Consider the following 12,701-nt stretch of genomic DNA (forward strand, 5'->3'; position numbering starts at 1 on the left):
CAACTTAAAAGATGGTAGATTTTACTATTTCTACTGTAGCTACTAAGGTTTCCCTTGGTGTAAATGTAATGTCTGCTGATAATTATTGCTGTTAAATGATTCTAGAGTACAGCATGGGCACACACAGCCATAAACACAAAGAATATAGCGTTTACCTTGTGTCACTCCAAACCCTGTGCTGGGCGCCTCCTCTTTCAACACATACAACTGGCAAACCCCACTATTCTCAGAGTCGACATATGCAGGCTTAGTTAGAAGATATTTCCTGTAAAGAACAGAAACACCATAAATGAAAATTTTTTCTTTCTTTAAAAGTAATTGTCCAGTAAGACTAGAAAAATCAAGTCCCTCTCCACGCACAAAGCACTGTATATAAAGAGCAGTGTATAATCACAATGCAGTAATAAATGTGAACTAAAACTCCAACACTTCACAGAAGAGGAAGGGTTTACAAAAAGAGAAAGAAAACAACTATAATGAGACACTCTCTGGTTATCATGAAGCCTGCTGTTGATGTGGCTGTTTGATCAGCCAGGAAGTAGGAGCCTGACCTCTGATTTGTGACAAGCTAAGGGGTAGAAGCCCTCACCACTTATAATCTTCTTAATATATTTATTTTTAATATTTCTGAGATGGCAATGTAGAAATCGCCAGAAGTCTTTTGCAGCAGGGTACCTCTGCTTGTCAGATTGTCAGCAGAGTTGCAGAGAAAGTCTGCATTCAGCTAGTGGATGAAATGCATGACAGAGAGGGACTTAAAAAATACTGTGCACTCTATTTTTGCCAAGAGCATATAATGTTCCTTTCATCAAGAAGTGTATAGTCCAATGGAGAAAGCAACAGAAACGTGACCAAATAAGAGCACACAAGATAAAATAAAGAAAAAACTTCTAGGAGGTAATTCTGTGACGTCAGCTCTATGATGGAGGCTGGCCCTTTGAAGACAGGATAACCTGAAAATCTATTTGGAGTATCTCTGGTTTGGCAAGAACACAGTGAGTTCTCAATGTGCTAATAGGAAAAAGCCCAAAGAAATATGGATCATACATAAAAGTTATGTTTTTACTGTTCATTTCAATGTGATTCTCTGAAACACTTTAGTAATTATTCTGTGAAGTGACATTTAATTTAATTTTCTCTCCCTACTTCTTTTAACTTTCACCTATAGAGATGCTGTCAAACTCAGAAACTGTTAAAAGACAGACAGAGAAAGACAGAGCAGTAAGGACGCGGGAGCAGTGATGAGTAAGGTGGAGCCACGGCACACGCCATGCGCCATGCGCCACATGACAGTACAGAGGGCCACCCACTGACTGGTCTTGCTCTCCACCAGAAGCCATTTGTCCTCTGCTACGAGAAACACTGTCTTGAGGTCGATGGGAAGAGAGATGGTATGAGTTCTTCCTTCTAGCACATCCAGCACCGTCAAGTTGTTCCTGAAAAAAAGGAAAAAACTATCTGAAATGAAATGGTGAGGATAATGGTTAAGTAACCACAGCACAATTATTTTATGCTAGATTATGCAACCCTAAAAAGAATATTTTTAAGACTAAGAATAATGTAGAAAAATGTTAATTAAGCTAACAGATACACAAAATTATAAGCCGTGCAAGGGTATGCAAAAGAAGAAATAATAAAAAGTGATAGCTGAATTATGGAACTATGACCACTGTCTCTTCTTACATCTATATATTTTTCAGTGTTCACAATGTGAGATGAGTTTCTTTTATAATAAAATATTTATAATTTGATTACATCAGTTTTATGAGAAATAAGTATATTTAAAAGAGGAAACAGAATGGGCAAAATAAAAAACAAAATTTAAATCTTCTATGAATGAGAACTCACCCTTTTTCTTTGTAGAATACTAGCCAGTTTTTGTGCGAAAATTCTTTACACATTTTATAAGTTTCCTAAAGACAAAACAAAATATGCACATTAATTATGTCAGACGCAGTCACGTCTCTTTAGCTGCTTTGCCTTAAATAAAATTCTTCAACATGTAAAAAGTAATTCTCAGAGAAGCTGCCTCTTGAACTATGCCAAGACTTTTATGGTAACATGGACTAAATATATTTCAAAATTTACTGTGAACTATGTGCTAAAACATCTTTAGAATTGTTAAAAATAACACCCAATACTGGTTAGAAATAAACATGGTATCTGATGATTAACTGTGGAATTTATGCCATAACACTAATAAATTGGAAACACTTTGCTTCTTAGATTTGGATGCATTTATGACATTTTTTAAATCTCTTTTTTCAAGGTCTTTGAAGACCTAAGTATGCTATCCTGCAGAGCAGAGGGGAGGCCTTATTATATATCCATTACTTTTTTCTGAATGACAAAATAAATTCTCTTGGGTTGGCCTAACATGTTTACTTACTAGTTTAATTTAATTAATAACTAAAAACGTTTATCTAGTAAGTGCAATCAGGTGTTGTGCTCGTGGGTTTATCATATAAATCCAAAACATAAGTCACATCTGGAAAACAGGTAAAAGTGACTGTATGATTAAGAATTAGTGCCTGACCAGGTGGTGGCACAGTGGATAGAGCATCAGACTGGGATGTGGAGGACCCAGGTTCAAGACCCCGAGGTTGCCAGCTTGAGCGCGGGCTCATCTGGTTTGAGCAAAGCTCACCAGCTTGGACCCAAGGTCGCTGGCTTGATTGAGCAAGGGGTTTCTCGGTCTGCTGAAGGCCCGCAGTCAAGGCACATATGAGAAAGCAATCAATGAACAACTAAGGTGTCGCAACGAAAAACTGATGATTGATGCTTCTCATCTATCTCCATTCCTGTCTGTCTGTCCCTATCTATCCCTCTCTCTGACTCTCTGTCTCTGTAAAAAAGAAAAAAAAGAATTAGTTACAAATACACTCAAAGAGCTCATAATGTTTGATTATTATGTATTCAATCCTGATAAGTTTTCACTTAAGTATGATGGATACAAAAAGGAGCTACTGGTATTTAATGAAATGTGTATCTCTGTCTACTTGTATTGTGTTAAAATTTACAAGTGCATAATAAGATAATTCTCTTGTGCATTACAATAAACACAAGAGTACTGAGAAGAATGGGCAGGCATTCATCGTCATAGTTTAAAAGCTATAGAAAAACTGTGACAATGTGCTGGACAAGCTGGGCATTCCTCCTTACAGTTTCTTCCTTGTTCCACCAGGAAGGTTTCTTAGGTGTAGCTTCTTCTGAAGGGAGAATGAGATGACGAAGGGCTCGGCTAGTGGTGTCCAACAATAAGATGACATTACTCTGCAAGTAAAGAGAATAGTGAAAAGTTCAAGACTGGTTCCTCTTTGTAGAAGCAGAAGGTTCTTGGCAACCTTGGTAGTAAAAGTTACAGTGATAAACCGAACGGAGACGCAGTACTGAAACATTTAAGATGAGAACACCAAATGGTTTTCTTACCACAGAATTTAAAGTGTTAGGTAGTTTTATGAAGATGTTTCTAATTATATGGTGTAGAAGGTATTTTCTTTGAAGATTTTATTTTAAAACCATCCCCTTCTTAATGTAGGCTAGTTTAACCATGATTCTGTTTCATTACACAGTAATGATAAAATTAAAAGAATTAATAATTTAAAAGAATTAAATTTTTTAAAGTCCATTTACTTTTATCAAAATGACATGTAAAGAATTATTTGTTGAAAACTCTTTTACAAGGTACACAATTAAATTAAAATGAAATTTAATAGTTAAAAATAAATTCTTTTCATAAATCCAGTTCAATTCAGAAAGTATGTAGAGGATATATAAAGATGGGTTAGCAAGAAAATATCAAGGACTCCAAGAACCGAGGTAGTAATGAGTGTTTCTTCATCTTGAAATTCATTAAGCTTAAAAAACTCTCATAGTTGGTGTTGTAATAAGGTACAAACAAGAGGACAGCATTTATTATCACAGTTATGAAAATGAAGTCCTAATCTCTCAGTAATTAGAAGATGTTTTTCAAGAAGAGAAATTTTTATATAAACTTTAAACATTAAATAAACAGAAACACATGAAATGAGAACTTAAAATTGAGAAAGTCAGAAAAGGTGAGATATTTTAAAGGGATAAAAAGAAAGCTGGCTTTTCTAGTTAAAATTTGAAGACTTTTTACAGGTTCGCAAAAAGGCATTAGCAAATTGTCAGATCTCACTGTTATGCCATTCTTTTTCTTCCTTCCCTCCCTCCCTCCCTCCCTCCCTCCCTCCCTCCCTCCCTCCCTCCCTCCCTCCCTCCCTCCCTCCCTCCCTCCCTCCCTCCCTTCTTTCTTTCTTTCTTTCTTTCTTTCTTTCTTTCTTTCTTTCTTTCTTTCTTTCTTTCTTTCTCTTTCTAATTTTTTGGTTTGGTTTTAAATTTGAAATTGTTTTATTTTCCTAAACTATAAATTTTCATTTTAAGAACTTCTTTGGAGGAAATTAAGTCACAAAGCACTCAAATAATTAATATACTTTGAAAAATTAGGAAACAATATGAATGCTTGTTCATTTCTCTCATAATATCTATTGAGCAGCTAATATTTAAAGCACAAAGGAGAATACACTATGGCCCTTGTCCTCTATTACATAAATTCAGGCAGAGAGAAGTGAAAATAAATCTGAAGGGATTAATGATTCATCTGCAAATCGAGCTAATTTTTTGGCGTGCTCAAGAACTCAAGTAGGAGTCACATCACATAGTTTCCTCATTTTATAGATTCAATCTTGTCTCTAGTAAAAATTTTACCAAGCATGTTGACAAAGCTTACATGTTTCCTCAAACATCACCCTTAAAATCCATTATTCTATATAAAATGCAATTCTCCATTAGGAATGTGTGTTAAGAATAGTCTTTTTAAAAACAACATTTCATATAAGAAGTATTATTTATGGCATTTGAAAGTCTGAAAATGATAGTGATGTCTAAAAGTTTTCCTTAAAAACATTAGTAAGTTAAAAATGTACAGTTTTCATTCTAGATTAAATCTTTTTTGAGTAAGTGTTTTTTAAAGAAGAAACTCTTTTGTGTATGATAAACATGTACAACATTAACAAGAATTCTTAGCACTGAAACAGTCAGGGATAATATTAACTTTTCTAAGCAAAAGAAAGTCCTAAAAATAATGTTTGATCTCAAAATATGATTAAGCAGATGATTAAACAGATATGATTAAGCAGAAAATAAGTCAGTATAGTTTTGCATTTTTCTTCCTTTTTAGGGTCTAATACTTCATACTCATACCCTGGTCTAAGTAAAGTGAAAAACTCTGTCTTTCTAAGTGACAGAAAACACATTTCAAGCCACTGCTGTATTTAGAATTAGTTTTAGAAGAAATTGGCAACATGAAGAAGTTCTGTTGCTCCATCCTTTCAGAAGTTAATGGTTTCCTTCTGTAAATGACTAATGACATATTCTGTCTGAGTTTAAAAATAGAATTTTCGTCACACACAAGTACATGTAACTTTGGCACTCCTTTAAGGGGGGCAGGGTGGAGAAGCAAATGAGCAATTTTATTACGTTTGTATTTGACTGGGAGAAAGGTAACCTCTGGATGACCTCAATGTCCCAAAGTCTGAAATTCTAAACTTTGTACAGATGTACCAAGTAATCTCATGGGGTGTGAGTGCAGGGTGGGGGTGGGTGCTTGCTTTATTTTTAGGCACAGAGAAGTTTCCCTTTCCTCACTTAAGATTTTATTTTAGCAAGGACTTTTGAACAACTTCTTAAGCTAACCAGGGAAATGCACCCAGAGCAAAGATTTATTTTTAAAAGACAAGGGATAGATGAATTAATGGAAGTACTTTTCTACAATATTGAGGCTCTGTTTTCAGTTGGAACAGAATGGAGAAGGAGCTGAAGGCAGCGCACTCATTTTCTCTTCTATTAGAATTATTTATCATTTTTTAAGTTTTACAGCTGCACGCTGTTTATTTGGAATTCAAGATGTCTTACATCCTAACAGGGCCATAATATAAAAAGACAGCTAAGATAGTCTCTCTGGAAAAAAAGGAGGAAGTTCAGATGACAGGTAGGATGGAAGTTTCCAAATAAGGTGAACAGTTCCTGCTCCAGGTACTAAGGTAGATTTCTAGAAAACTGCTGAACTGTAGTCAGAAGGATAACTCAGGTAACATCTAGAACAGTAGGAGGCCAAGTGCTGTCTACGAAGCCAAGCACATCTTTACAATGCAAAATATGTTTTCCTTGATGAAAGTTGCTTTAAATGAACAGAGTATTAACCAAAAATTTGCCAAGTAATTGAATTTTTATTATTATTTTTTTTTTGTGAGAGGCATGGAGAGAGAGACAGGAACATTGAGCTGCTCCTTCCTGTGTGTGCCCTGACTGGGGAATCGAACTGGCAACCTCCATGCTCCAGGAGGATGCTCCAACCAACTGAGCTATCTGGCCAGGGCTTAATTTTTATTGACTTTTAGAAAGAGAGAGGAAGGGAGAGAGAGGGAAAGGGGAAGAGTAGCATTTGTTGTTCTACACAGTTATGCATTTTTTGGTTGCTTCCTGTGTACCCTGACCAAGATCAAACCTGCAACCTTGTTGTTCTGGGACAATGCTCTAAACCAACTGAGCTAACTGGTCAGGGCCTGAAGCTTTTGTGAAAATAAAATATATGGTGAGAACCAGGGCCTAGACATCTAAAATTTAATCAAACATCTAATATTCCTTCCAAAATTGATTCTTCCTCATCTCAGTTGATGGCAACTCTATCCTTTCAGTTGCTCAGGCCCTAAAACTTGAAGTGTTCCAGGTTGACACTTTATCCACTGTGCCACCAAAGGTCAGGCTCCTACCAACTTTTAAAAAATGAGGCAGGTTCTAGCCTTTGGGACTTTAAACTCCCAGAGAATCTGTTCTCCATTCTCCTCCACTGAGTCTTGGCTTAAATTTGGCCTTTTCAATTAGGCAGTCCCACCATTTTAAATGGCAATCTTTCTCTCAGCCTTCTGTTTTACTCTCTCTTGCTTCTGATCTTCTACCTTAAGATATTTATGTTGCTTATTGTCTAACTTTCTGCACAGAATGTAAGCTTTTGAAGACAAGGATTTTTGTTGTTTTGTTCACTGCAGGAGGTACATGATGTATATTTGTTGAATGAATAAAATGCTTCGGTGGTTATTAGATAGGTAGTAGGTATACAGAAACATTACACTCTTTTCTATTGGTATAGTACAGATTAACTTAGACCCTTAGACTTCTTACTAATTGAAACATACCCAGCCTGCAATGGGCATATTTATTTATTGGTTTACTTGTTTGTTGTTTATCTCCTCAAAGGGAATGCAAGCTTCACAACAATGACTTATCTGGTCTCGACTGTCAATAGTGTTGAGGTTGAGAACCCCTGGCTTACATGGTCCCAGACTTATAGGTCATGCTCAAGTCTCCACGGAGAGGAAGGTATTTGCAGTACTGATAAAATAGAACTTCAGACCCTCCCTACAGCCCCTTTCCTCATTCTTTAAAACAGCATATATTTTCAGTTATGGGTTACAAATCATTCCTGCTTTTTCCTGCACACGTAAGTTCCCTTTGGCCTGTGAATACCACGTGAGTGACTTGGGGTGCATTACCTGCTGCTCATGGAGAATCACTTGACCCTTGAGGGGATTTCCCAGGGGTGCCACTGTCACAAATGGGTGCCAAATTCCACTGGCGGTTCTTGGAAAGATGTCAAAAAAGTCCACAAAGTAGCCATTTTTTCCAGCCATATTCATAAAGTATAAGGAAACAGGATTGCACGTAACTACATAGAGCATATTTTCCTCATTTTCTGAAATGACAAAGAGGAATTACTTTTGCAATCTGCAACAGATTTTCTGGCTGTTCAACAGGTCCAGTGAACACTAAATCATGACACTAAGCATAGTTGGAACTCAACACAGGATTTTGTAGATGGATTGATTAGGCTGAAAAATACCACAAGAAGCAATTTTGTTCCTGCTCTAAATGTCGATGGGGCCACAACTATCTATTTGTGGAAGTATGTGTTCCTAAAATAAGTCTGTAATATCTCACAATAATACAATTCAATATTTAACACTTCTCAAGGCAGGAAATTCTTCCTTGTATGAAAGCTTTGTGCTTTAATAAAGATCTGTTTTCTCTTGTATTATAGTTCACTTAGATGGACCGAAGCTGGTCAACATCTACCTGCTAATCTTGCATTTCCTAGAGTTACCAGATCCTTAAGCTTTTCTTGCTATAAATAAGTAATTCCATTTTTTATTCTTAGATTTATGAATCTAATTTCCCAAACTTTTGTTTACCTTTTGAATATTTCTTATTATAAAATCTGTTCCTTCTTATCATATACACAAAAAAATGATTTGCAACTATGTATGGTGATGAATGTTAACTAGATTTATTATGGTGATCATTTCACAATACAAATGTCAAATCATTATGTTGTATACCTGAAAGTGACATAATGTTATATGTCAATTATAACTCAATAAAAAAATAAAATCACTGTATTTTCAATATGAGTACTTGATTAGATCTATTTTCTGAATTTTCTACCTATGCGTCTTCAATTTGCAAGTGCATATGAATCATTTGGGGTCTAGTGAAAATGTATGTTCTGATTTGGTAGGTCTAGGATGGGGTTTTAGATTCAGCCCTTCTGACAAGCTCCCAGGAGACACCAATGCTGTTGGTTTGAGGGCCTCCCTTTGATTAGTCACACAATAGACTGTATTTCCCATAATCTCTACCAATGGCAAGGGATTAAGCTGCTTTTGTACAATAAATGCTACCAGCATTGCTCCTCATCCCAGTACCTATTGACAGTGGTCATATTTTCTGAACCCAAAATCAAGATATGAGATATGATAACAAGATATAACATCTATACTTGGGACTATCCTGGAAAATTTGGAACACATGTATACATATGTTGTTTGTATGTGTCTGTAGGCATGTGTGTGCCATGTCTATAACAACCAAATATTGTATGTAAAGATATAGGAAGTTTAAATAAATAGTTTACATTGATAAGAAACACAAGTCTACTGAAGCTGCAGAAGAAGACATTATTTAGGAGACTGCGTGTGTTACAGTTACAGATTTCAGACAGAATCACAAAATTTATAATTTAAAAATCTTTTTAATGCTTCCACTATCAACACAAATACATTCAATTCAAAATTCATTGAGTATTTTTGTACACAGGGCACCAGTATTAAGACAAATGTCCTTAAACTTATTAACTGTTCTCTGATATTTTAAGTATTAAGTGGTTTGGTCTTTGGATCAAACGTATATAGAGATATATCTGATTCTAACCCAAGAAAATGCTGACTAAGTGGCTGCAGCTGCATGGAATGTTGAGCTGAGAACTGAGACACTGTGACGAGGTTTAATGAGAAAAGCGCTGCACCTGATTAGTGAGGCCGTCACAGGCATGGGCAGAGCATCACGCATACTTATTACAATCCCTAAATACGGGACAGGGGCCAAAATTCAAACTATGTCCATAAAATCCATACTTACTCTCTACTTGTGGATGTAAAACATTCTTAATAAGATATTTTACCAATATGTAACCAAAAAACCCCTGTACATTTTTAAAGCCCATTTTAATTCAATATAGGTGATTTTAGGAATAAATAATATCTACAGAATTTATATGAACAAAACTAGCTTCTGAATTTTTGCCTGCATTATCCCCATCTTTGTCAAGTGAGAGACTCTCCCTTCCCCCTGCCTTTGCTTCTGTTTATATTACTTTAGTAACTGCCACTAATTGAGAAACTTCTGCCAGGAGGTACCAGGGCACACTATGAATCAGTAGGTAATGGCGACTGTCCAGAAATGTAGATGCCAAAAGTTCACATCCTTTATTTGTCATTCTTTACAATGAGAAGTTTAATGACTACAAATCATTCCAGCTCTACTTTCATGATTCCTGCAATCACCAAACAAGACTCTCCGCCAAAAAACCCCAATGTTTCTTCTCCTTTTTCTTTCTCCTTTCTATTTTTAGCACACGCCTGGGTGTATTCAACTTCGCATTACAATTGTAATGAGAAACAGATATATGCATACAAACTTAGCAGTGCTTATATGGATTCCACAATAGTATTTTGTTAGGTTGTTATAGGAAATTAGTTCTATATTATACATAATTGCTAGCCAGTCCAAGAATGACAGTTACTGAGTCTATGGACTTCTTGATGTCTGGAGATGATCTTAATCCGTCTTTTAAAAAAGTCAGAGATGACGTCAGAGTAATGGCGGAGTAGGAAGCGATACCGATAAATCTCCCCCAAAACTCAACAAGATCTTCAACCAGAAACAGAAAAACCTATACTTGGAGCTTCCAGATTCTTCGCAATACACCCAAAGGTATGATTGAGTGAAAAATTGGCTAAATATATAACCAAACCCCGAAGGAAATAGGGAGTAAGCAATGCTCCGCCTTCCTCACTAACCTAAACAGGGCGGCTTTTTCTGGTAACTGTGAATATAGAAACTGAGGCGGGCAAAGGGGGTGAATAGATCCAGGCCGCCGCAGCAAAAACGGCCAAACCAGGCTGTGGCTCAGAGATCCAAGCCGAGGAAAATCTGATCCTATGGCAACCCGGGCAATACAAGCTAACACTCGCGCCAAACCCAAACAAAGAAAGACAAGCGGAGCGGCCATTTTACCCGGTCTCCTGGTCGGTGCGCAGTTAGTGGAAGAGAGAATTCTTCCTAAGCCGTGGAAGTGGGTACCCGTGTTGCCCCACGGAGAGGCAGGGTCAGAGGCCTTTCTGTGGGCTGAGGGCAGAGTCTCTGGGCAGCCCCAGCGCCCTGGGAAAGCCACGCACGGGAGGGAGTGAGAACTAATCCCAACGGTGGAGATTTTCCGTGCTGGAGGCTGTTTCACTCAGAGCGAAACGCGGCCGGCCTCATATCCTGGTTTGCGCGCGCAGATAAGGAGTGAGCGATTCCTCCGAGTGCCTCGGCAGTGCGCGCCCGTGTTATCGCACAGAGGGGCAGAGTAAGGGGCCTTTGTGTGGGCCAAAGCGGAATCTCGGGCCGCCCCAGCGCCTTGCAAAAGCCGCACACGGGGACGGAGCGAGACTCAATTCCAACGCTGCAACTTTTCCCTGCGGTTGGGGGTTTCACTCAGAGCGTGAGACTGCTGGCCGGATATCCTGGTTGCAGACAGTGAGTGAGAGTTTCCTCCAAGCGCCCCGGAAGTGGGCGCCCGCTTGTGTTACCGGATAGAGTGGCAGAGCCAGAGGTCTTCGAGTGGGCGGAAAGCCCGCCTGATTATGCTAGCAGCTCTGACTGACTGAGCCTTACCCAGAGCCCTGTGCTGAGTGGAAATAGAGTGGGGAGTTGCCAGCAATTTGAGCCTCTTACTATCCAGGCAGAGGCAGCAGCAACCCCATACCTGGACTATCAGGCTACTAATTGAGGAAGGAAAGACTAGGAGAAAGGCTCCAGGAACACGGACTCTCTCACTGTCGGAGCCTATAAATGCTAATGAGCCTCGACTCCCAACGAGAATAAAGCACAATACATGACATTGCCATAGAGACTTATCAACTGCAAACCTCTACCTGAGCGTGCCAAAGGGGCAGAACCCGGGGTACAGAGTCACCGACCAGGAAGAGGGAGAGAAAAGAAAAAGCAAGAAGATAACCTCTCAAAATCAAGAATAATCTGCAGACTTTATAACCTATCCCATTTTATTATATTTGTTCGTTTGTTTCTATTATCTTCATTCTTGAGACTTTTTTTTCCTCCTCCAATTTGGCCGATTAACTCTCTACCGGTCTTACTCTCTCCTCTCCCTGAACTACACTACCCATAAGTGTTACATCTCCCATTATCATTTCTCTTCTCTTCCTTTCTCTCTATGAGGGTTGCACTCCAAAACCCTTAACTCTCTCTCTCTCTCCTTTCTTTTTTCTTCTTTTAGTGGTTCCCTCTTTTTTTCTCTCTCTCTCTTTCTTTTCTCCCTCTATATTAGTTTCTTCCTTTCTCCTTTACATCTCCTCTCATTCAAACCTCAATAACAAACAAATTATCTTATCTGGGACTCAAACCTATGTTTGTGGCATTTTGGGGGGTTTTTACTTCACCTTTTTAACTCACTAGCAGTGCTCCCATCCCTGGCTCTCCATATTATCTAGTTCTTGTTCCACTAAATACAATAGTAAGTTTTTAAATTGTCCCCCCATTTTTCCATTTTCCTCTTATTCCTCTCATCATAACTCTTAGAAAACCAAAACCTAAAAGCAAATCATTTTATTCTTGACCCAAAGTTTTTCCTTATTTGCTTTTTGTGGGTCCATACGCTCTTTTTTTTTTTTTTTTTTTTTTTCTTTCTCTCTTTTTTGCCCCTTTATTACTTTTCCCCAATTCAGGCCCTCCATCACAGGCATTGTTTGTTATAACTCACAGTCCACCACAAGATTTTCTCAAGAAAGAGGGGAGAGGAGAGGAGAGGAAAAAAAGAGGGGGGGAATAATTTCCTTTTTTAAAAAATTTTTATTTTATTTTATTTTTCTTTATTTCATTATTAATTTTTTTAAAAAAAAACAACTCTTTTCGATTTGTTATTTTTTTATTTTTTTTAACTTTTTATTCTTTATTAAATCTCATTAATACTATCAACAAAACCACCCTCAGATGCCATTAAGGAAGAGAAAATCGAATATCATGGATACAAAAGAAAGAGAGGTAACACAGCTAGATGAGGA

The 12,701-nt window shown here is 37.6% G+C and overlaps 1 protein-coding gene across 2 annotated transcripts in view; it reads right to left on the minus strand.

The window, feature by feature from the left end:
- VWA8 (von Willebrand factor A domain containing 8) overlaps positions 1 to 12,701 on the minus strand; it is a 381,245-nt gene that overhangs the window by 121,645 nt on the left and 246,899 nt on the right. For both annotated transcript variants that reach the window (XM_066237778.1, XM_066237777.1), the window contains exons 29-33: positions 7,575 to 7,774; positions 3,163 to 3,273; positions 1,849 to 1,913; positions 1,311 to 1,436; positions 156 to 265 (exon numbers count right to left, since the gene is read on the minus strand). In XM_066237778.1, coding sequence (XP_066093875.1) covers positions 156 to 265; positions 1,311 to 1,436; positions 1,849 to 1,913; positions 3,163 to 3,273; positions 7,575 to 7,774 — 612 coding nt within the window. The remainder of the gene's footprint in view (positions 1 to 155; positions 266 to 1,310; positions 1,437 to 1,848; positions 1,914 to 3,162; positions 3,274 to 7,574; positions 7,775 to 12,701) is intronic.

The sequence above is a fragment of the Saccopteryx bilineata genome, chromosome 6 (genome assembly GCF_036850765.1).
Source record: "Saccopteryx bilineata isolate mSacBil1 chromosome 6, mSacBil1_pri_phased_curated, whole genome shotgun sequence".
NCBI classification, from domain to species: domain Eukaryota; kingdom Metazoa; phylum Chordata; class Mammalia; order Chiroptera; family Emballonuridae; genus Saccopteryx; species Saccopteryx bilineata.